At 42.8% G+C, this 25,453-nt stretch overlaps 1 protein-coding gene across 1 annotated transcript in view; it reads left to right on the forward strand.

Moving 5' to 3' along the window:
• Nucleotides 1–4,850: 4,850 nt before the first annotated feature.
• The window catches only part of PDGFRL (platelet derived growth factor receptor like), a 46,321-nt gene continuing 25,718 nt past the window's right edge, over nt 4,851–25,453 (forward strand). The window contains exons 1-2 of the mRNA XM_037526307.2: nt 4,851–4,961; nt 13,496–13,793. Coding sequence (XP_037382204.1) covers nt 4,907–4,961; nt 13,496–13,793 — 353 coding nt within the window. The 5' untranslated portion in view covers nt 4,851–4,906. The remainder of the gene's footprint in view (nt 4,962–13,495; nt 13,794–25,453) is intronic.

A 25,453-nucleotide genomic window follows, 5' to 3' on the forward strand; every position in this document is an offset into this window, starting at 1 on the left:
CATGTGTGACCGCCCTGGTCAATTTTTAAAAGCTGTTTCTATGTTTTCAGAATCTCACATCAGGAAGCAGCTGATGATTCAGGGGAGGCTTGAGTTCCCTAATTTGTTCCATCCCTGAGACATTCTGTCCTCCATGGAATGGGGAGTCAGTGAGTGAAGTGACAGAGGCAGACAAGCAACAGATAATAAAGAAGTGGGTGATGCAGGTAATATGATCATTTATCTAGAAACCTACGAGAGCTGTTGAAAACTACATGGACAAATAAGAGGGTCCATTTAGGTGATGAGATATACACTGACCATACAAAAATTAATCATGACTCAGGAAGCCAGACTTCAAGTTGTATTTGGCTTAGAGCCGTAAGATAATATTTACTTTAATTGACCAATATCACAGCAATTATTGGAGAAAAATGGAAAAGTTTAGTGCAAACAGATCCTCATAATAAAATTCTTTTTTACCCTAGAGACCAAGAAAATGGCTTTTTGAGCAAAATACAACTCATAAAACAAAGCTTTAGCAGTTTTATTTTTCAAATTTGGAGTCATCCTGAGATTGCTTCTTTCAAGGACAACGGCCTTGTGATTAAGCAGCTACAGGTCTTGGGAAACCCCTGTGCTTGTTGTAACCCTTGCTTCCATGCTAACAGAGTGTATTTGTTCCCTAGGAGCACAAAATGAAGTAACCACAGATTGGGTGACTTAAACAATAGAAACATATTTTTTCACAGTTCTGAAAGTTCAAAATTCAAGACTGGTTTCTTCCAAAGCCTTTCTTCGGCCATCTTCTCCTTGTGTCTTCATATTTATTGTGTCTGTGTCGAAATTTCCTTTTATTATAAGGGTACCAGTTAGATTAGATTAAGGCCCACCCTCATGACCTCATTTTAATTTATTACCTCTTTTAAGATATCCTGTCTCCAAATATGGTCACACTCTGAAGTACTGAAGGGTAAGATTTCAATATTAAAAATATTGGGAGAGGGCCACAATTTAACCCCTAATAGACCCAGGATAAATTTGGGTGCCTAAATTTAGATAAAGTGTATATGACTACAAACAGGTTTAGGACATTTCCAAAAATATTCTAAGTTTTAGGAATTAATGATAATTCTAACAATAATCCCCAAATTATTTTCCATATAAGTTAACTAGTTTGAAAATATAATGAGGACATATTCATTCACAATAACCAAATAAGCAAGCAAAAATAGGAAATGTCTCTCATATTACAAGCAAATGAGTAACTACATAAGCATGTTTAACTATCTGACTGTGTACACACATGTGTATAAGTACATATATGCATATAAGTACACACACACACACACATTTAGGGATCCCAGACTTAGCTAAAGTATATTTGACATAAGGAGGCTTGGAAAAACAGAATGATAAAATTGTTGTCCTAATACCAGAATTAACCAACTAGAAAATATAATGGGGACATAAGGAAGACTTGAAAAATTGGTAAGATATATAACATAATATTTCTGGGTAGGAAAACTCAATATTGTTAAATGTGTCCATTCTCCCCCAAATCAAAAATTCAGTGCAATCATAATCAAACACTACAAAATTTTATGGAGATAGATAAGTTGATTCTAAATTTCATCTGGAAGAAAAAATGTACAATAATAGAAGAATAATGAGAGGGTATAAGGTCAGGAATGATACGGAGCAGGTTTTCTATGATCCAGCAGACCGGGTAAAGGAGGAATCAGAGTCCTCAGTGGCTTTTGCAGGACTTTTATTTAGATTTACCAGGCATATGGCAGGCAGGGCTGCTGGGCAGCTGGGAGGCCAGCAAATCCTCACTCTATCTGGACTCTCTCTGGCGTTCTCTCTGCTTCTCTTCTCTAGGCTTCTGCTCGTTCTTGGCTTCTGCTGGTGTCCCCATGACACCACCCTTATAAACTCACTCTCTCAGCCCAGGTGTACCCACTCCAGGTGCCCGCCATCAGGCATGCATTCAGGACCACAGGGTACCCTCATCTATCCTAATGACAGGAGGGCAGAAAAGCCTGATACTTTTTACCTTACCCCGTAGAGGGGCATCCCTTCTCCAAATAACAAAACATGCTATAAACCAGCACCAATTAATGCATTCTATAGGCATATGTAAAAATACCAGCAGAATAAAATAGAACAAAAATAGATTCATGTCTATGTGTCATTTAATGCACAAAAAAAGTCAATTCAGAAAGATGAAAAAAGAAGAAATTGTTTATCAAATGATAGTGTGACAATGATAATCCAACTGGAAGCAAAATTAGATTTAAAATTTGTGATATGTAGGGTATTGTAGATGGGATATGTAGATGGGATTCACCTGGGCTAATACTGGCCTTTTGAGGGCAGCATCACAGGGGCGCCAGCAGAAGCCGAGAAGCAGAAAAGCAGGAGAGCAAAGAAGCTGAGAGAACGCCTGAGAGCACAGAAAGAGTGAAGACTTGCTGGGGGCTGGGAGGCCTGCCAGCCTCCCGGCCCCCCAGCACCCCTGCCTGCCATGTGCTTGGTCAATCTAAATAAAAGCCTGCAAAAAGCCACTGAGGGCTCCAGGACTCTTTCCTCCTATACTCCATCTGCATGGGATCATAGAGAACCTGCACTGTGTCCATTCCTGCCTTTACATGATACCAGAACAAATTATAGATTTAAAGGCTAAACATGAACAACACAACACAATTAATAAAAGTTTTAGATGAATATACAAAATAATTTGAGGCAGAGAAATTCTACCTAAGGAAATATAAAACCCAGAGTCATGAAGGAAGTTACTGGAAAATGTAATTGCTTAAACAATGGTGTTCTTGAGCCATCAGCAAAGAAAAATGGGTACAAGGAATTAGAAGAAAATGTCTACAATGTGTAGAACATCCAAGAATTTACTAGTCAGAATATAAGATTCTACCATTGCGTGAAACAAACAATAAAATGTACTAAATTTTTAAATATAAGAAAATACAAATGTCTGATTAAAACATAAGAAACTCATTCTTGATAATAGGAAAAATAAGGGGAATTGCAGGAACACAGGGAGACAGCCTCCCACCCCACCCTGGCAGGTTGTAACAATGGAATCATCACATCCAGCGTGGTGGGTGCATGCAGAAAGGAGTAGTTTCATTCCTATGCTCCTGAAGACTGCAGAATTGGCTCTAAATAGGGACATCTTTGTTGAAAGGCAAATTGGCAATGTTTATAAAAAGTGTTAAATATCTTGGCCTTTGGCCAAATAATTTCACTTCCAGGAACTTATATTGTAGAAATATTCATGGACATAAAGATATTGGATAAGGATAGTTTTAGCACTGTTTTTTAATTAATTTTTTAAAAGAAAGCACAGATGGAGCTACTGAATACAACTCTTCATTAGCCCCAGATCTCTCCACATGTGGGGCCATTAGGCTCTTGCTTGTGAAGAACTTGCAGACCTGCAGGAAGGAGCTGCTGAAGAGGGTGTCTGGGTCCCCATGGATCTGAGACGCCCAGGGATTTGACCCTTGCCTGCTAGTCTGCATTTGGCTTTTAAGAATTCACAAAAACTTGGAAAGTCAGACGTTTTCTTCTAAGGGCTGTTTTTATGGCAGCCACTCCTCCCTGGGCAGACTTGCCGCTCCCCAGGTCAGGTTGCCTGGCCAGGCCGCAGTGAGGTAAGTCTGCAAGTTCTGTCTTCAGTCTCGAGTGTTTAAGGTGGCGTTTGGGCCCTCTCCCGTTTATTGGTCGGGTGGGCACCTCTGCAGAACTCTCCTTCGTAGTGATTTCAACAGCTTGTTTTAACCAGCAGAGTGAGGGTTATACCTCCCGGACTTTCAGGTCAGCTACAACCTGGATTAAGACTTAGGCTGAGTTTAAGCTCCTGCATCCTCATCTGTAAAACCAGGATGGTGTTAACAATACAGCTGGCCTCAGACTTCTCCATAGGAGCAGCAAGAGATGCAATGTATGGTATAACACTGGTTGGAACAATGAGTTCCTGGTAAGTAATTATTACAGTCCAGAAACTGGTGGCAGACAAGTCATGCAGTAAGATACACCTGCCCTCTGATTTATAGCAGAGGGTGGAATTAGGAAGCAGGCGCAGATCCCCACTTAGGTTCTACAGTTTGTTGTAAGTGTGGGAGAGAAGTACTCATGGTCGGCAGCGCTTAGCCCAGCCCAGAGAGGGTGAGTCTCCTCCATGAGTTTCACCAGGAGTTGGGCCCTCTAATGGCAGACCAGCCTTCCCACGTGGGACCCCCAGGGCTAAAGTGTCGACTGCAGTGGAGATTCACGTGTGCAGCAAGCCTGAATGCCAAATATAAAACAGGAGCAGCAAGAACAGCTGAAGACAATGATCTAGTAATTGAGAGACCTTCTAATAATGAGCAGAAAAACCACCGGGGTGCCTTTGACAGAGCATCAGTGTTCTACCTGAACGGGTGGAGAGCGTGCTGGTGACAATTGCAATTGTGGTTCAATGTGAACCCATTGGTATCCTCAGGATTATGCAGGACTTTCTTAAAGTTAATCAATTTGGTAAGACCTCAAGTCTTGGAGGAATTTGAGTGATTTGCAATTGACATTTCGCCCTGACGCCTTCTTTTACTCTCCTGGGAAGGCGCAGCGCCAAACTTCTCCGCCAGGGGGCAGGAGAGGTCACATTGCACAGAAGAGATTTAAAAAAAAAAAAAAAACCAACCACACACACACGCAAAAACTTTTCCCCCCAAACTGTGTTCCTTCTCATGAAACCGAATCCTGCAGCTGTGGCGTCCCAGGCGCCCGCCCCGACCTGGAGCGGCTCCCGCCCCGAGGCGGCGCCCCGTGCCCGCGTCTCCCCGGCACCCTGCCCTGGCCCGGAGCTGCCGGCTCGCGCCTCCGCCCGCGGTCCCAGCCCCTGCGCTCGCTCCTCGCCCCGAAGATGAAGGTTTGGCTGCTTCTTGGTCTTCTGCTGGTGCACGAAGCGCTAGAGGAAGGTGAGTGACTCTGGGGAGGGCCTACTCCGCTTGCCCCTCAGCCTCCTCTGCGCTCCTCTAACTTTTGACCCCCCAGGAGCCACCTCCTGCCCCGTGCACCTGCCCCGTCCTAGCAGAGCCCCTGTACCTCCGCTCCTTCTCCCCTGGAAGCCCCCGGGACCGTGGCCTCTACCCCGCTCCAGAAAAACCCTCGTCGGGCAACCCGAGCACCCCCAGGCAGCGCCTGTTCCAGCCCCCACTGTCAACGTGTCGGGGTGGGGTGGCGCCAGGCGGGGCATCACTTCCACCTCGGCGCTGGGGCCGCCCGGGGGATCTTGGCTGCTAAGGGCGGGTGCCACCTCAGCAAGGCAACTGCGTATTCTTTTGCAAAATTCGAATGCTTCTCCCATCTGCCATCCTGCATTTGTTTCCTATACCACCTTGGGCATGAATCCTGCAAGATCTTAGACCAGATATTTCTCCTTACTAATCTCAAAACCCACAATGTTACCCTTACCCAAATGGATAGAAAAGGTGAATAAAATGCTTTGTTGTGTAGTTGCAGCAGCCCTTGGGCGACTGCACGTTTTTGACCCGCCCTGGACCCACCCTGTTGGGTCACCCACAGCTGCAGGGCCTGCACCTACGCATGCTCACCTGTATTGCTGGAGGTATGGCTGTAGGTCTATATGTTACTGTTAGTGTTTGTTGTGTTTGGCTGCCTTCTTGCCTTGGTGGTATTTGTGTAGTACATTTTGCATCAGAGTACACCCTAGGATCCTGAAACCTCCTTTGAAATTCCTCAGCTACAGCCACAATTTGTGCTTAGTTCTGGTTTTTACTGTTATGCAACCTCAAGCTGGAGCCAGCTCAGCCTGGCTCACATTTTACCCAGTACTCCATCCCAACCAGTTCCTTTCTTTCCTGTGGAACTACAAGCGTTTGCCCAAAAAAAAAAAAAAAAAAAACAAAAAAAACCACATTCTAGTTTACAAAGCCCAAGATGGTTTGGAACTTGAAGCTGGGGATGAAGATCCCTCAGCCTGAGTTTGCTGAATAAAATGGAGGCAATGCTGCTTTTCCAGGAGCAACAGCTACTCTGCGCGAGTTCATGTTATAAAATGAGTTAAGTACTCCTGGCAGATCCTGGCTTGTGACCTGTCGAAGTGTTGGAAATGTCTTATTTAGTATAATTATTTGAACAGGGCAGGAAATGGCCAGACAAAATAATTTCAAACAACCCATTCACTAGTCTATATCACTAATCCAAGATGCCTGCCTCCGGGGCTCAGGAGGCTGAAGCCAGCCTCTGCCTCCTGGATTATTCCTGGCCCCCGGTGGCCCATGAGGATGATGACAAACATCTCCCTGAGGCAATGGGTTGCTGTTTGAGTCAAATGTAATTCACACTACCAATAAACATGTGAGCTGATGGGAGAAAGTTTAACACAGACTGAGTACTTTGTAAGAAATGATAGATGAATTTTGGGTGTGATAATAGTACTGTGGTCATAATGTTGCAGAAATAAATTCTAGCCTTTTAGCAGGGCAGGGGAAGAACAAGTGGTACTTCAGGAATGGTGAGATCAGGAGAAGCTTTATTACTCATGCATGAGATCTCAGACCTGGACAGTCTTGTAAGGTCTGAGCATCCACCGAGAGACAAAGGGTCTCTTTTACACACAATCATCTTACATTGATAACATTGGTCAGTGATCACAGAAGTTCTGGGAGATCAATCAGCCTGGCCAGTGGTCCAACCAAGTTAGAATGTCACCTCCTTTAGATATGCTTATTAGGGAAGCAAACTTGTTATTTACAATTGCATTGGATTATTTACTGCCCCTGGCCTAAGACCCTTCAGTAGGAAACAAGAAAGATTTATTTGCTTAGCAGTTCCTTTTCAAGAATGGATCCAAACCTACCCTAATTCCTCATTTTATTTTTTAAAGATTTATTTATGCATACAAGAACTGGGGTACAGGCCAGAGATGTGGCAGGTGAGAGGATTCACCAGAGACAAACTGGGGAACAAAACAGGCAGACTGAAATACACTGTTAAGGGGAACAGCGGGCAAATCAGGAGAGGTCTGCTGTGCCATGTGGGTAGCTTGCTGGCCGGGGATCGAACTCGTGCTGCAGTGGATGCTGATAGCTTCATAGGTTGCATCTTAACCACTTGAGCCACCAGGGAGGCCCCCAAATACCTCATTTTAATTTGATCACATTTACAAAGAACCCATTTCCAAATAATGTCACAATCACAAGTACCAGGAATTAGGGCTTCTGTGTATCTTTCGGGGGGAACAATTAAAACATAATACTGGGTAGCAAAATGGAGAGGCCTGAGGAGGGGAGTGAAGATGTGGTTTGGAAAGGAGGGTCTGAGGCCAGCTTGGCACCTTTGGGTGTCTGAAGGAGGAGTGACTGGGGCCAAAGGCATGGGAGCACATCAGCTTTGGGTGTCTCAGTGGTGAATGTGGCTGAACACCGAGGTGGGACAGAAAATGTCAAAGCCTTGTAAGGCCTGGGAAGACTTAGGGCTTTGTTCTAAATGGGAAGAGATTCCTGGAGGGGAGCAGAGAGCACACGATCTGTGTTTTTGCAGGTGAGTGGCTGTTTTAATAGTCCAGATGAAACATGGCTTGGCTCAAGGTGCACAGAGGACTAGGCTTCAGTTTATTTTGACAGTACAGCCAAGGAGTTTGCTGCTGGACATGGCTTGGGTGAGAAAGAAAAGAATCAAGTGTGACTCTGAGGTTTTTTTCTTGACCAGCTGGGTGAACCGAGTTTCCTTTTGCTGATAAAGAGATGCTAGGGAAGGAGCCAGTGTGATAGGCGTGGAGCTCAATGTGGACACGAACGTTTGAGATACTTATGAGCCTTCCCTGGGGCAGTGCTGGGAAGGAAACAAGGTTTAAAGGCAAAAATCAGGGCCTCCCCGATGGCACAGCAGTTGAGCGCTGGGTTGCGAAGCTGCCCGCAGCCTCTGCAGCGCCGGTTCTATCCCCGGCTGCTCCCCGGCCACCGGAGGAGGGTCCCACATGGCGCAGACCTCTCCTGCTGCCCGCTGCTCCCCTCAGCAGTGTACCTCGGTCCTTCTGCCTGCTCTGCTCCCCGCTCTGGCTCTGGTGAATTCTCTCACCCTCCCGCGCTTCTGACTGTACCCAGTGCTTGTATATAAATAAATAAATCTTTAAAAAAAAAAAAAGGCAAAATCAGAACAGGAACAGGGCAACCCTGAGCATCTAACCCCGCTTTTATCCGGGGGGTGGTGTAGGCCACGCAGACTGCCCTTAGTGATTGGGAGCAGTGACAAGGATTAAGTCCTTGGGACTCAGATCAGACAGAAAAAGATGAAGAGCAGCCAAATAGTCTGAGGAGTTTCACTGGCACAGGAGGAAAACCAAGATGGCGATGTGTCCTGGGCCCCAGCCAGCAGTGATTCCAGGCGAGAGTGATCAACCATGTACTATTGGATGACCTAGAAAATGTTTCAAATTAAGATCTTTATCCTGGAATATGAGTACTTAAGAAAATGATAGTTCAAGAAATGGAAGCAGGGTGCTTTGGAGTGAAGTGCCAGAAGGGAGCAGGGCAAGCCAAGGGTCCCCTCTTTCTACCTCTGCATCTTCCTGGTCATTGCTTTTCTGCCTTAGCTTGTTTGAAAAGTGTAGGTGTTAACTTGTGGGGTGTTTTATGAAGAATGGGAAAATGAGAGGGGGGCTTGTCTCTATAGTGGGGACCCCTGAGCTATTCAAACTTCTAGTGCAGTTGTGTTGATGTGATCCTCACAACAGCCTTTCCCCCTTAACTGCCCACGGGGAGAGAAAAACCAACCAGCTATAGTTCTTAGATGTTAATGACTGTTTGCACACAGACCTCTTTGAAACAGCAGTCAGTGATTATTTTTCTCTAAAATAATTGCAGAGAGGTTCACAGTCAGATCACCTGTATTGTAAGGACTCATTGCAACCCTCAGTTAATGCTGAAGAATTAGTCTTTTATGTGGCCCGCTTTTTAACATTTTTTTGTTCATTTTGGAGATAAGTTTTTGACCAGCGGCTTCATGGGGATTCTAATGTATGCCTTGGAAAAGCACCTCCAGGCCTTCCAGGAAAGTGCTGCCTCTCATCCATGGCATGGAGTTTTGTTTGACTTGGAACTCCTTGTGCAGGTTGGGGGTGTAGCAAACAGAGAAACCACTCAGACAGGAGGCTGTGGGTGAGATTGGTGCAAATAAAGTAAAACTGCTACAATATCTTTCTCTCCAAGGGACTCAAAAGGCAACAGCATGAGCCAGAAAAAACTCTAGGCCTGGAGTCAAAGGGTCTGGTTTCTTACTACCTTCTTAGTGACCCAGGATGAGTTTACTGATGTCTGTGATCTCAATTGTTTTCATCTGTTAACTGAAATAACAGCTGCTTTGCTTCCACTTAAGTTTATCACGCATCACCTCGAAACAAGATGAGAAGCACAGAACAACATGAAGAATTTAACTAGCACTGACTTATGGCTGGAAGCTTTACTCAGCACCTTAAGCATATTAGGTTATTTCATCCCCACAGCTGTCCATGAGAGAGTCATTATTGCCTTATAATTCTCTACTTACAGATGAGGAAACTGAGACAGAGGGTTATTTCCCATGGTCACACAGCTAGTCAGTGGCAGCCAGGGCCTGATGTCAGTAATATTTGATTGCAATTTTTACCAGCTATTTCTCAATAAAATCTGTGTGATAGTCTCAAAAGTGCAATGGTAATAGACTTTCACTTTTATTTATGTACAATATAAATTTTTATGTTTCAGGCCTCTGAAAACAGTTTACACAGCTAGGCTGAAGAGTCATGCATATTCTTTCCAGAAGTTAGATGTGGGATTGGCAGTCATTTGATCCTAAGATTTTCTGAGGGTCTGCGGTACCTGTAGGCTGGCTCGTTTAACTTGGCGTCACTATCCTCAAACCATGAACTATTTCCTTGGTCAGGCAGCTGGACAAAGTATGTAGTTAGATCTGGGGGTGTGGGAGGAGGTATCTGGTCAAAGGGTCAAATTATTTTGCAAGGATAACAGCACACATTTGGATGTGTAATGACCTTAATCAGTTCATCAAGTGTTCCTGAGTAGCCCAGCCACACAGAATGTGATGGCTTAGAAATCAGTCAAGTTGGTCTAGCTGCTGAAATTCCATAGGATTTCCAGACCCCTGTCGCCATATTGGGGAGCTTGAATTCTTGGTACCTGATAAAGAAAACACACCAGGGCCTCCCTGGTGGTGCAAGAGGTTAAGACACAACCTATCTAGCTATCTGCAACCACTGCAGCATGAGTTTGATCCCCAGCCTGCCAGGGAGTGACCCACATGTGCAGCAGACCTCTCCTGACTCACCCGCTGCTCCCCTCAGAGTGTATTTCAGTCAGTCTCCCTGTTCTGTTCCCCATTCTGTCTCTGGTGAATCCTTTCACTCCCCCCACCCCCCACACACACCTCGGGCCTCTACCCCAGTTCTTATATGCATAAATAAATAAATCTTAAAAAAAAAACCCATTGAATTAGTCATTAATCCAGAGGTCTGTGAATCTCCTAGGTATAGGGTTACAACTGCGTGCAGGACACAAGTGACTTGGACATCATAACGGTGGGCTTTAATTTTCTATATTATGAAAAACACCATGACCTTGTTCTTACAAAGCTGAGGTGTATGCTTCACCGTGGACCTGGCTGGATTCGTGTGCTTGTGTAGGTCTGCAGTCTTCCCACTGGTGCTATTGCTTCTCCCTCTGGGAAGTTGAAGTTGTGTGTGTGTACATGTGTGTGCCATGGCCCCCATGTCTCAGAACCCCAGGGGTGAATAAACCAAACTCATGGGGTCAGGGGAACTCTTGACAAACAATCAGATCGGCAGCAGGTGTTGGGGACTTGCGGGGGAGTCTAGAGTTCAGAACATACCTCTGCTCCCAGGAAGGACTAGGACCCAGAGTAGAGGACGGTTGGGTAATAAGAACAGACTTACTTCTCAGGAAATAGGACACGCAGGAAAAAGAGGGGGTCACAGTGGATCTGAAGTCACGGGAAAGACAGCGGGGCACAGGGCGCAAGGTGCGCAGGGCCCATGACAGCAGCCGGCTGAGGAAGAGACGAGGCGCCAGAGTCTGGGCCTGGCTGAAAGCAGAGCAGAGGTGAAAGGGCAACATGCAGAGGATACTTGAGTCCCATTTGATTGCGTTTTAGGCTATGACCAGACTTTCTCTTGATGGACCACATTTCCTCATTTTATACAAGTGCCCTGTAATTCCCTCGCTTGTTCCAGGTCTGTGTGGTTATCTTTTCAAAATGCAAACAGGGAAATGAGCTCTTGGGTGGGAGTCAGGAGACCTCAGCTCTACTCCCATGTTTGCCGCTAACAGCTTTCTGCAATAATTGAACTTGGGGGGGAGGGGGCTCCTTAATTTTTTAATCAGTGACATGAGAACTTTATCTCAATGACCCCAGGATCCTATAAGATTAGATATTTTATAATTAGACATTTGTAATTCCAGGTCACCTTTGAGCTTCTGCAGACAGACATGCACAGTAGTTCTGCGTGGTCTCCTTCTCATCCCCGCTGGTGGACACAGCCAAGTGGCTACCAGAGCTGGTGCACAGCCAAGATTTCTAGAACTCAGAGGCCCACCAAGGCGGGGGCAGTAGTAGCAAGATCTCTGGGTGCTGGCAATAAGGGAATGTTGTGTGTCGAGAAGGGAGAACAGTAGTAAAACAGATTGAAAGTAGGTCAGCTTGTTATTAGCACCATCTGTCTAATTCTCAGGAATGTTGGTGATAAAATACTCCTCCAATAGCAAAAGTGCCCTGTTAACTAAGTTCTAAGCCATTGCTACATTTACCATTAGGTTATAATGACTCACCTGTAAGCTCCTACTTGTTCCTTACCCAGCCTTTATCTCCATGGGTGCTGTCAGCTACAGACACCAAAGGCGCCACTCTACATGCTAATTTAGGAGAAAGTCTGCAATGGTTTGAAATCTAAATGTGCTTGGAGTGCAATTTTTGTCTCCACTCAAGATTGCATATCCCTGAATTAAAACAGTAGATTTAAAATAAACAAGGAACACTGAGATGGCAAAGACCAGAATCAGACCTCAAATAACTTTGGTCCTGCCTTCTGTGTGACCTGCTGGAGACTGTAAAAGAGTGTGAACGACAAGGAAACGTATTTGTGTTTGGCAAATGAGCATTTTAATTCATACATGAAATATTTTGTTGAATTTAATTAGCATCTTTGAGGCTGAATTAATTCCTTTTCAGTTACTCGTTGATGTATTTTTTTAAATTTATTTTCTTACATCGTTGTTACTATTTGATTTTTCCCCTCAAATGTTGTCCATGTAGCTCTCCCGCCACCACAGCTCCCACGACCCATCACCATAGTCCCTTGTTCTCTTCTGTCCCCTGTTCCGTCCCTCTCCCTCCTGTCCCCCTGCTCTATGCCTCAGATCTGTGGTCTGCTTGCGAGTTTTGTCTCTTTCCTAACCCTTTGTTCAGTTTCTCTATAGCCACATGTAAGTGAAACCATCTGATATTTATCTTTTCCTTCTGACTTATTTTGCCTAGCATAATCCCAGCTCCATCCATGTTGCTGCAAATGGCATGAGTTTATCTTTTTTGATTGCTGAGTTACTTGTTATTTTAAAACTAAAAAGTGAACAGGAAAATCACAAGTCCTTACATACCCATGCTCCGAAACATGGACTCCTGGGCCACTCAGTGTCCTGGCATGATCAGTAGTAGTGTATTTGCTTTTTAAAGATTTATTTATGCATACAAGAACTGGGGTACAGGGCCTCCCCAGTGGCTCAGCGGGTTGAGCACAGTGTTATGAAGCTGTCCACAGCCTCTGCAATGTAGGTTCAATTCCCAGCCAGCCAGGGAGAACCCCACATGGCATGGCAGACCTCTCCTGTAGCGCCCACTGCTCCCCTCAGCAGTGTATTTCAGTCGTCTGCCTGTTCTGCTCCCTGCTCTGTCTCTGGTGAATCCTCTCACCCTCCCATGCCTCTGCCCTGTACCCCAGTTCTTGTATAAAAATAAATAAATCCTTTAAAAAAGAACTGGGGTACAGGCCAGAGGTGTGGGGGGTGAGAGGGTTCTCCAGTGACAGAGTGGGGAGCAGAACAGGCGGATCTACTGAAACACACTGCTGAGGGGAGCAGTGGGTGAGACAGGAGAGGTCTGCTGAGCCATGTGGGTTGCTCACTGGCTGGGTTCAAACTCGTGCTGCAGTGGCTGTGGATAGCTTCATAAGTTGTGTTTTAACCCCTTGTGCCACCAAGGAGGCCCTGCTTTTTAAATTTTCTCTAGTTTTGGTTTAAGGGAGAGGGCTGACAGTAACTGCTTATTCTAGCAACTTGATGAGGTTATGATAATCATGATTACTACCAAAAATAATTTTGACAAATGAAAGGAGAGGTATTTAAAAAATTACCAGTTTTAGGTGTTAAATCATAGGTGTATGAGATTACAATATCCCACTGCTATCTCCTGTCCTCTGCCCTAGTTACTGGCCAACAACTTCCCAAGAACAAGCGTCCGAAGGAGCCAGGAGAAAATAGAATCAAGCCTACTAACAAGAAGGTGAAACCCAAAATTCCTAAAATAAAGGACAGGGACTCAGCTGATTCAATACCGAAGACACAGTCCATAATGATGCAAATGACAGATAAAGGTCGGTTCCAGAAACCTGCTGCTACCCTGAACCTCATGGCAGGACAAACACTTGATCTTCGATGCAAAGGGAATCAGGTTAGATGGAGCTACCCTGCCTATCTAGACACCTTTAAGGACTCCCGCCTCAGGTAAGCAATATAGTTTTAACTTCTTTTGGGTCAAGGATTTGGTTTTGTTCTCTCATTAAATATTGCTCCTCTGACATCAATCATTCTTATAGCTCAATGAAAGCTCAGTGAACAAAAGTCATATGTTTTATTTCTTCACCAGCTTAAAAAGTCATTAAAAATCCTATGAACATTGATTAAAAGAGTGAATTTTATAGGCAGTCATGACAAATCATTGAAACTGTGATGAATCAAGATAGACATTTAAGAATTCATATTGTAAAAAATAATAGATCCAATACCCTCTGTAATTTCTAAGTAATCAAAATAAAAAGTGAAATGACAGGAAATTCCTATGAGTAACTTGACCAGAGACCAACTTAACTTGTTTTTGAAATTTTCATCTGCTCCTCATTATTTTTAGTTTCCCGAGTATTAGATTTTTATATTCAAAGATATCAGTTAGTATGAAAGTGAAGGATTTCTCATGTTATAAAGAGCACCTTCAGGTACTCTTGCTCAAATCAAGTGGGTAAGATGATGATGATGATGAAAACTGAAATGCATGAAAACAAAATATACTTCAAGGAGGGGGGTCTTGGGGTTAAAGGACATAAGTCCTTTGTATTTTGGGCAAATTCCCCTTAACACCAGCAGGTCTCAGTGTCATATGTAGAATGAATGAGGATTAGACTACAGGATTTCTATGAATCTTTCAAGCTTTCATCGTATGATTTAAGATAGAGAAAGACAGGATATTGTCTATTTGAGATGTCTAGAATGGGAGAAAGAATATGAATCTTGAATACCTCAAATCCTGCCTCTTCATATGTGGGGGCACAAAAGAAATCTCCCCAATCCCTCTGGGTTCTTTAGGCTGATAACCAAGCCATCTGACAGACTGATAAGAGAAAAAGCCAAAAGCCCTTGGTATATATGGGAGAGACCCAGTATGACAAACTCCATCATGTGGCTTAAATAGTTTAGGCAAGTCAAGAGATGCCAGGGGTCGGGGGTGAAAGAGGGGCAGTGGAGTGGGTAAAATGGAAGATCAGTTAGGGAGGTTATTGAGAAAGCACAGTAGACAAAACTATGCAGATTTAAACTATCTTCGCTAACAAAAAGAGGTAAAGATATTAGGCTTTCTTGGAAAACTCCCTCACAGAGAGATGTGTGTTTACATATAAACACCAAGACCAACCTCTACCCAGGTTTCAGCGCCCCTCCTATGAAATTAGCCCTTTGCCAAAAGACATATTTTGTGGTGTAAAATATGCACATAACAGATCCATATTTCCACACAAATGCCACTTCCCCTGAGTTCCAGCTCCTCAAGGACCATCATCCACTTCGTTGCTCAGTCAGAAAACCTGGAAGCATCCTACCTCCTCCCTCTTCCTCACTCCCTCACTCCCACATCCAATCAATTGCCAAGTTCAGTCAGTTCAGCCATGAACCTGCCTGCTTTCCATCTCTGATGTGTTGGCCCAGTCACTGTTAGCCCTTATTAATGTTAATCCTGCAGGAAGCAACCCAGGTTTGTCCTCGTCCATCTTCCTCACTGCAGCTGGGGTGATTATGGGAAGTGCAGAGCGGGTCATGTCACTCCCTGCTTAACACTCAGGGGGTTTCCTCTGGACATAAAGTCCAACATCCCAATGTTCACTGAAATAAAATTCTCAGTAATAGACAAAGTGCTTATTAGATAGTCAAAGTCAAGAACTGAGTCTAGGAAGAAGTCTGCGGTTCCACAGGTGGTGCTTTGGGAGAACTGTTCCCCCAAATCACAAGTTTGAGGTTAGTTTACATAGATGGGAATAGTGAGTTATTCACATCAAAAACTAATTGTGTTCTTGGAAGGGGGTGTTTCTGGTTTTTTAATAGACTTAGGTTTTTCAGTTTCCCACTTTGTCTTGACTTGGAGATGCACTGATGCTGGCTGCACGGATGGGAGGGCCGGGCTGGGAGTGAATCCCTTTCCTGATTGGCACTGTGGGCATGTGAGGCTGGTACCCATTTGTGTATATCTTCTTTCTCTGCCTCTGTGGTCTTTTGTGGGGGTTGAAAGACTGGTTTACACACAGGCAGCAGATTTAAAAAAAAAACATTTTCTCAATTGTTTAAATGTCTGTATAACTTTGAGGTTACATTTTTACTTCTCCATATATACAAACTTTACTTACCTCCCACCAAACCTCCCTACTAATATCTGTCCCATTCTTTTCCCTGTCTCCTCCCTCCCAGCGTTCCCTCTCATAACTAGTATATTTTTCACTAAGTCTAAGATTTGCTTTATTTTTGTTCTTCTTTCCCAGTATACATTTTTTTATAATTTACTTTCAACAGATGAGTGAAAACATCTATCACTATTTTACTTAGCATAATCACTTTAAGGTCCATCCATTTTGTACCAAAAGGCACTATTTCATTTTTGTTGTTTTTTTTTTTAAGATTTATTTATTTATGCATATAAGAATGGGGGTACAGGTCAGAGGTGTGGGGGGTGAGAGGATTCACCAGAGACAGAGTGGGGAACAGAACAGGCAGATTGACCGAAATACACTGCTGAGGGGAGCAGCGGGCGAGTCAGGAGAGGTCTGCTGTGCCATGTGGGTAGCTCCCTGGCTGGGAATCGAACTCGTGCTGCAGAGTCTGTGGTTAGCTTCATAGGTTGTGTCTTAACCCCTTGTGCCACCAGGGAGACCCCACTATTTCATTTTTGAGTAGTAGTCCATTGAGTATATATTTCAGTTTCTTTATCTTGTCATTGGACACTTAGGTGGATTCCAGGACTTGGCAATCGTGGACAGTGCTGCTGTGAAATGAGGTCTTTTCGTGTTAGTGTTTTCATATTCTTTGAGTAAATATCTAATAGAGCAATTGCTGGATCATATGGGATTTTCATTTTTACTTTTAAAGGTTTCTTCATACTGTCTTCCACAGAGGCTGTGCCAAATTGTATTTCCCTCAGCAGAGGATAAGTGTTCCTTTTTCTCCACAACCTCACTGACTTTTGTTGTCTCCATTCTTTTAGATATAAATCATCCTTACTGGGGTGAGGCACTATCTTGTGATTTTGATTTGCATTTCTGTGTAGTAAGCGATGCTGAATATTTTTTCATGTGCCTGACTGTCTCCTTTAGAAAAATGTCTAAGTCTTTTGCCTTTTTGGATTGGGTTGTCTGTTGTTGGATGCCATGTTGTGTAAATACTATATATATTTTGGAAATTAACCTCTTCTCAGACATATGATGTGCAAATATCTTCTCCCAGTCTGTGGGTTGCCTTTCTTGTTTTTGTGAGATTCTTTTGAGGCAAAAATCTTATTACTTTGATATAGTCCCAATTGTTTATTTTTGCTTTTCTTTCCCTTGCCATTGGGGTTGCATCCTGAAATATATTCAATATCTTTACAGTTGATTTTCTGTAGTGTACCCCTTGTGCTTTCTTTTAAGTACTTTATGGCCTCAGTTCTTACATCCAATTCTTTATTTGAACTAATTTTTGTGTCTGGAGTTAAGTAAGGATTTAATTTCAGTTTTTTGCTTGAGACTATCCATGTTTCCCAACACCATTTTTTTTTTAAATTAGGATTTTTTTTAATATTTGCATAGAAGAACTGGGGTGTAGGCCACAAGTATGCGGGGGTGAGAGGATTCATGAGAGACAGAGTGGGGAGCAGAACAAAGAGATTAACTGAAATACACTGCTAAGGGAAGCAGCGGGTGAGAGAGGAGAGGTCTGTTGCGCCATGTGGGTCAGCTCCCTGGCTGGGGATCGAACTCAGGTCATAATCATGATAGAGCTGAGACTTAACCTCTAGGCCACCAGGGAGGCTCAACCAATACCGTTAAAGAGGTGTCCCTTCCTCCATTTTATGGACATGGCTCCTTTGTCAGAGAGTAACTGTCCATACATGTATAGCTTAATTTCTGGGCTTCCTTTTCTATTCCATTGATCTTGGTTATATTTTTGTCTCAATACCACATTTTTGGGTCTTTCTTTTAAAAAATGTTTTCATAAGCATGCATCATAGATCCATCAAAAAATTGTTTTCTTTATAAAAACACAAGCTGTAACTATCCTTTTTCTTCTGTTATCAACACAATTAAATTCACCTCAATATTTTATTGTATTTTGTCTAAATTACTGCTACTGCTGCTTGACATCTTTGTGTACAGTCTGAACTATAGTGACCAGTGCTCAGATATTAAGCACCTATAGGTTATGAAGGTTGTTGCAGATCCTCAACCATCTGTTCAGATTGACCTTTGTCCATGACCCTTTATTTTCTTATGTTGTTCATTTTTATACAGTATTTGATTTCTCCCCTCAAGTGTAGTACCCATAGTTCTCTCACCACCATAACCCCATGACCACACCATAGTCCCCCATGCTCTTAGCTCCCATTTTGACTCCATCTTCCCTTGTGTCTTCCTTGCCCCTTTCTTGCCCTCCTCTCTCTTAACCTCAGAGCCCTCGGGATGTTTGTTGATTTCTAGTAGTTTTTGAAAGTATTTTGCATTGAATTGTCTGCAATACTGCTTTGATCATTATTGCTGTGTAGTTTAGTTGGAAGTCAGGGCATATGATACCTCTGTTTTCTTTTCTCTCAGGATTGCTTTGGCTATGCAGAACCTTTTGTAATGCCATACAAATTTTATAATTTTTTTCCTATTTTCTCAAAGAAAGTCATTGGGATTTGGATAGTGATTGTATTGAATGTGTAAATTGCTTTATGTAATATGACCATTTTAATGATGTTTAATCTTCTAATCCATGAATACAGGGTATCTTTCCATTTCTTCATGTCTTTTATTTCCTTTAGCAGAATTGTATAGTTTTTACCATATTTGTTAAATTTAACCCCAGATATTTCATTCCTTTTGGTATGCTTGTAAATGGGATTTTTTAAAAAAATTCTCTTCTAATTTATTGTTTGCATATATGCAACTGATTTTTGTGTATTTGTATCTTGCCATTTTATTCATGTCATCTTTAAATACTGTTAGTATTAGGATGCCTTCCTGGTGAGTTAAGGGTTAACTTTCAGTGCTATTATCACTGTGGCCTGAGATCAATCCCTAGCCAGGGAGTTAACCGACATGGCACAGCAGACCTCTCCTGTCTCGCCTGCTGCTCCCCTCAGCAGTATATTTCAGTAGCTCTGCCTGTTCTGTTCCCCACTCTGTCTCTGGTGAATCCTCTCACCCCACTCCCCATCTCTGGTCTACATCCTAGTTCTTCTGTGCATAAATAAACACACATTTTTTAGAATAGTGATAGTATCCCTTCTTTTCCAATTTGGATTCCCTTTATGTCTTTTTTTCTTGTCCAGTTGCAGTGGCTAGGACTTCTATCACTTGTTGGACATCCTTGTCCCTGATCTTAGTGAAAATGCTTTCAGTTTTTCCCCATTGAGTATGATGTTGGCTGTGGGTTTGTTGGTATGTGGTTTTTATTATGTTTAGATAAGCCTGTTTATTCCTATTTTATTGGGACTTATCAATGGACATTGAATCTTGTCTAGTACTTTTCTGTGTATTAAAATGATCATGTGATTTTTTTCCTTTTGTTGATCTGGTGAAACACATTAATTTGCAGATGTTGAACTAGGCTTGCATCCATGGGATGAATCCTGTTTGACCATGGTGGATGATTCTCTTAATATATTGCTGTATTTGGTTTTGCTAAGATTTTGTTGAAGATTTTTGCATCAATGTTCATCAAGGATATTAGCCTATAGTTATCTTTTTCTGTGCTGTTCTTGCTTGATTTGGGGATTAGAGTAATGTTGACCTCATAAAATGTGTTAGGAAGATTTCTACCCCGAGTGAGTAGTGGCGAGTGAGAAAATGAGACAATTTTCCCATTTCAACTCCACACTGGCAATTGCATTTGTGTGTGTGTTCGTTCCTCACTTGGGACAAATCTAGAAAAATTTACTGCCATGTACCTTTTACCTTTTAAATTACTTAATTTACGGGCCTCCCCTGGTGGTGCAGCACTCGAGTGCTGGACTGCGAAGCTGCCCGCAGCCTCTGCAGCACCTGTTCGATCCCTGGCCACCAGCGAGGGTCCCACATGGCATGACAGACCTCTCTGGTCTTGCCCACTGCTCCCCTCAGCAGTGTATTTTGTCAGTCTGCCTGTTCTGTTCCCTGCTCTGGCTTTGGTGAATTCTCTCACCCTCCCGCGCTTCTGACTGTACCCAGTGCTTGTATGTATGTATGTATGTATGTATGTATGTATAAATAATTACGTAATTTACCCAAACCAGCAACTTTTTACTACACACTTTCTTAAAAACTAGAATTTATCTAATTTAAATTATTCTAAACTCTTTGACTTTGTTAAAAAAAACAAAATTCATCTGAATAAACTTAGCAATCTAATTGATTTATTAACTGATTCATGAATTAGGCAGTACCCCATCTAGCAAATAGAAAGGCTCTGCTTGGAGGTGTATAAAATGGAAAGATTTTATATTCAGAATGAAGGTGAGACAGAGTATTTAGCAAAAGAAAAAATTTCACAGTGGGGGGTTTAGAGAGGCATCTTATGCAGATAATCTTATAAGTGCAGGAAACTTCGCACTTATTGTTTTCAAATTTTTGTTTTGGGAGAGGCTGAAACTATGATTAGCTTAGTTTAGGTATTAAGTCTAGGTGGGTCTGGCATAAACTATCCATTTTTTATCCATTGTTTCTTTTTAAAAACAATTTAGCAAAGCATCCTAAACCTAGGTGACTTGGCCCTTGAAGATTTAGTATTTTCTAGGTGTATTTTCAAAGTCACATTAGCCACAATATGTTTGAAAATATCTTAGAAGCTCAAACTGAAGTGAATGTGTCTGAATTGAAGAGAAATATCCAGGAGCTCAAAAAGCCAATTTTTAATGTTTAGTATTAAATAATATTCTTTCAAAATACAGTGAGGGCTTTATAAGAAAGTAAAGACAGATGTAGCCTTCTCCAAAAAAAAAATGCCAAAAATGTGAAAAACATCTAGTCATAACTCTGTATCAAACATCAGCAAAATCATGCTTTGACACTAAAGACTCTACAAATCGACTCTTGACATTTTTCCCAGACCATGGTTGGATAGAGGAGGATTATTCGCCCTGTGTTTTCTTCCCCTGGAATGAGTTCTTTCCAACATTCTGTCAGCTTTGGGGTTAGAAACTCCCTAGGTGTGCTTTCAACAAAACCTTTCATTTTAGCTAATTTTGGTAGCTTTCTGGACTAAGTTCACATGCTAAAACTTTTGTCTAAATTTCATCTTCTGACCAGAAGAGGGAGCACTATGCACAGAGAGGGCAGGGTAAAACACAGTTGGATTTGAATCCTGCCTTTACCACTCACCAGGAAAGTGGTCTTCAATGAGCAATTTCCTTTGAACCCAGTTTCTCCCCTGAAATATGGTGATAAGTGCTGCCTAGACCATGGTGAGTGTTTAATAAATGATAATTGTCATTAAGAAACACATTTCTCAAACATAATAATCCAAGTGATTCTGGGGACAATTCTGATCCCACCTCGTGAAAGTCAGGGAATCGTGCAAAACCAATTTGGCTTCTAACATAAAGACTCCAAGGACATTTGTGCACCTGTCTCCCAGCAGCATGCACAGCTTCATTTAATTGGTCAATTATCTGTAATCCAGGGTCTGTCCACTTCCTCCATGAACGCATAAACCCCTTGAAGGTAAATATCACGTCTGCTTGGCTCATCATCAGTTTCCTAGCATCTGGAACACATGCCAGTGACACATACCAGAATTCAGGAAATATTTTTGGTTTCCTCAGGAGTTTAATGGTCATACCAGAATTCAGTTCCTAGTCATGTGTTCATTCATTTGACATCTAAAGATCGTGTATCAGAAGGAGGGTAACAACAATGCCAGACTTTTTTTGTGTGCGCCGAGATTGCTATGCCGCCTGAATCCGTCTCCATTATTTTAGAGTCTGTTGTGTTGCTTAACTGCATGGCCCTACCCTCCCTCTTCACCCACCCTGTTCTGTCCCTCCTCCCTTTCTTTATTGTTAGATTCCAGGTTGATGTTTCTAAAAAGCGTGTTAATATCTCATAAGTGTGTCTTCTTTTCCGTCACACTGTCAGGGTGCAGGGGAAATTCTCCCACCCTTCTTGGTTCTTCTTGGAGAACCTAATGGGATACTTCTCGGGTATTTAAAAAAAATAAAAAGATGCGCTCTTGCCATTTGTGACAACATGGACAGAAGTGGAGAGGATCAAGCTAAGTGAAATGGAACAGTGTTTGAGCATTCCCAGACCCAAAAGTCACCTATCAAGTCACACCAAACAGGAATGTTCTACTTTCAGTTGGTGGGGAGACCTGTAGTGAAGGAAAGTTCTCACCTCTTGACTAAGACCGAAGCTCCCTCTGTGTCCTGAACCTGTTCCATACATGCTCTCCTGGGAACCCTTAAACAGTCGCCCTCTTGTCCTGAGGCTTCAACCTCCCTTTCTCCACAGGATCCTTTCTGAGAGTCTTCTCCATATTAAGAGCTGCCTCTTGGCCCCTGGAACCGTCCATCTTCCTTCCTCTCCCTACCTTCAGAGCCAGAACCTTTGGAGGAGTCTCTCTCTCCACTCTTTATCCCTGAATTTCCTCTCCCAATCACTCTTCAACTTCCCCACCTGCCTCTTCCCTATTACTCCACATGCATTTTATCACCAAGGTCAACAGTGTTACCAAATCCATTGTTCACTTTTCTATCCGCCCCCCTCGTGATTGCCCCACTAGCTCCATTCAGCAAATGGAAGTACTTTTGTCTTCCACAATGATATAGTCTTCTGTTTTCCCTTCCTTCCCTCCCTCCCTCCCTGCCTGCCTGCCTGCCTTTTCTTTCCTTCTATTTAATATGGATGTAGCACATTATGTAGGTTTCAGGTGTAGAGTCTTAATTCAGCACCTGGATGAACTACATTGTTTGCCACCAGACCTCTGGTTTCTGTCCATCACCATACAGCTGGCCCTTTTACCAAACTTACCAGACCCTTCAGCCCCTAGTGGTTTTGGTAACCACTATTTTGTTCTTTTAGTCCAAAGTTTGTTTTTGTTTTATTTATTTCATTTGCTTGGATTTTTGTTTAATGTAGCCTACAGGAGAGAAATCATACAATGTTTGTTTTTCTACATCTGACTTATTTCACTATGCCTAATACCTTCCAGTTCCATCCTTAGAATTATAAATGGGAGGATGTCATCTCTTCCTATAGCTGAGTTGTCTTCCTTTGTGTATAACACATCTTGCTTATCTGTTCATCTGATGAGCATTTAGTTTGTTTCCAATTCTAGACATTGTGAATAATGCCTCAGTAAATGATGGTGCATCTTTGCCTTCAAATTGGTGTTTTTTGTATTCTTTGGATCGATACCTGGAAGTGCAATAGCTAGAGCATATATTTCTAGCCTTAATTTTTTGAGGAATTGCCATACTGTTTTCCGTAACGATTGGGCCAGTTTGCATCCCCATCAACTGTGTACTCTGGAGTTCCGCTTCCTCCACACCTTTGCCAACACTAGTTTCTTTGTGACTACAGCCATTCTCCTGAGTTTGAGGTGACACCTCTTTATTGTTTCAATATGTATTTCCCTTGCAATAAGATTAACATCTTGTGCTTGTTAGTTGTCAGCTTTCTTACTACTTCACTGCTCCCCCCACCTTGTGTTTTCCTTTTCCAGGTTTTCATTCCCTGGCTATATTAAATGTTGATTCTGTGCCACCTTCTCTTTTCTCTACATGCTGCCAAGTGCCCTCAGTTTATCACATATTAGAATTAAACGTTTCTTCTGAGCTCTAGAGGGAACTCTCCAACTGCCTGCTAGGTTGTTCAGATCTTCAAATGTAATCATCTAAAACTGAAATTTCACCATACTTCCTCCACACTCTCATCTTCCTGTGTCCTTCAGTTCCGTGAATGACACAAATTCCATCCAGTCACCCTTGACCTGGAATATGGCTGTCTTTATCACTTCCACATCCAATCGACTGTCATGTCGTCATGATGCTACTACAATTTTTTTCTTGATTCTTCCCACTTCTTTCCACCACAACAGCAATGGCCTTAGTTTCTTACACGGACCACAGCAATAGTCCCAAAAGTGACCTTTCACAGCCAGGCTTACACCTGACTTGCCAACTTAAGATAAATTTTTGGCTTTCCCCCTTGTTTAAAATGGGTGGGGTTGTCTGTGCCATTGTTGCAAGCGCACCCTGCTGCTCCTGCGAGATAAACAGAAATGGCAAATGACCATCATGACCCCCAGGGTTTCACTTAAGCTCCTCTTTTTAACAAATGAGAAAACAGACTCAGAAGTAGACAGCTAGTCCAGAGTGACACACTGGTGAGCGGCAGTGTGAGTCTTAAAGCTTGGCCTCCTGTTCCCAGGCCAGAGCTGCTGGCCTGCTCATGTGCCGAGGTGTGGAGAGTGGAACATATACAGGGAATAAGACTCTTGGCTTAATGCAGGCTGTAGCTTCAGGGACAAAAGATTTGTTGTCATTGTCTTTATTCTTTTTAGTTCCAAGGGTGCTAGATTAATCTTATTTCTAAAGTAAAGATTCAAGACAGAAATAACGAGAGAGAAGCTTTTGCAGAGAAGTGCATCGATTTCTTGTGGGGATAGTTTTGAATTAAAAGTGGTTGAAATTGCAGTGATTTAGGACAGCTCTTTGGACATCAGAACATTAGACCATTACACCGGGCTATTGAGAAAGGGGAGATCTGTTTGAAGACAAGATCCCTCGTGCCTTGACCACCCCGAATTGGGTTCTTCTGTGACTCTTACCTCCTTCCCACCAGTAAGCCCAGGTGACGAGAAAGTCCACTAGATGGCAGGTTTTAGCTGTGTTACAGTGGCTTCCTTTCATGGAAGAAACATTTCAAATGAGGACTGACTGGGTAAAATAATTACGCAATGGTTCTTTCATGTATCGAGGCTAGTCAGCTGGATCACATTTTCAAGTTATATTGGAAACAATTCAATTCCCCAACAAATTAAAAAAAGGGTGTGTATTTGTGTACCCACATCATAAATTCATTGATAGGTCTGAATCCTGCTGTCTTTTCCTCTGGGCACTTTGAACAGCTAAGTTCTGTATTTTCAGATGCTAAAATGGACCCAAATTTTAATTCTGGAATCAGTCCATTCCATATCGCATAAGGCTCCACTGTTCCAAGATCAGGAACAGCAGAGATATTTTTTCTGACAGTCGTTGTTGGCATTTATCGAATGCTCTATTTCTTGACTCTGCCTGCCCCATCCTCTTCTGGACTCCGCCCCCCACCCCCCACACACACCCTTTTTACCCTTCTCTCTACTCTCCTCTTCCTTAATGTCCTTCCAATAGTTTTCTTTAGCATCTGCTACATTCAATGGTCTGAGTTTCCAGAAGATTAAAAATTCCTGCATGTGCAGATGTCATGTCTATCTTGCTCACCATCATATCCCCAGTATCTGGCTGTGTGAGTGCCTTGTTAGCAGAAGTGCAGGATCAGGGAGAAGAAAACTCAATATGTGAAGACTGACAGTTAACCAGGCAAAGGAAGTGATAGGAGGACAATATAAGAAAATTCTAGAAGGAGGGAACAGCATGAGGAACTGCCTAGGGCTGAGAAAGAAAACACCTGGAACATTGAAAGTGTGTGGGGAAG

Source organism: Talpa occidentalis, unplaced genomic scaffold (genome assembly GCF_014898055.3).
Source record: "Talpa occidentalis isolate TD23 unplaced genomic scaffold, MPIMG_talOcc4v2.1 talOcc4.4, whole genome shotgun sequence".
Taxonomy (NCBI): domain Eukaryota; kingdom Metazoa; phylum Chordata; class Mammalia; order Eulipotyphla; family Talpidae; genus Talpa; species Talpa occidentalis.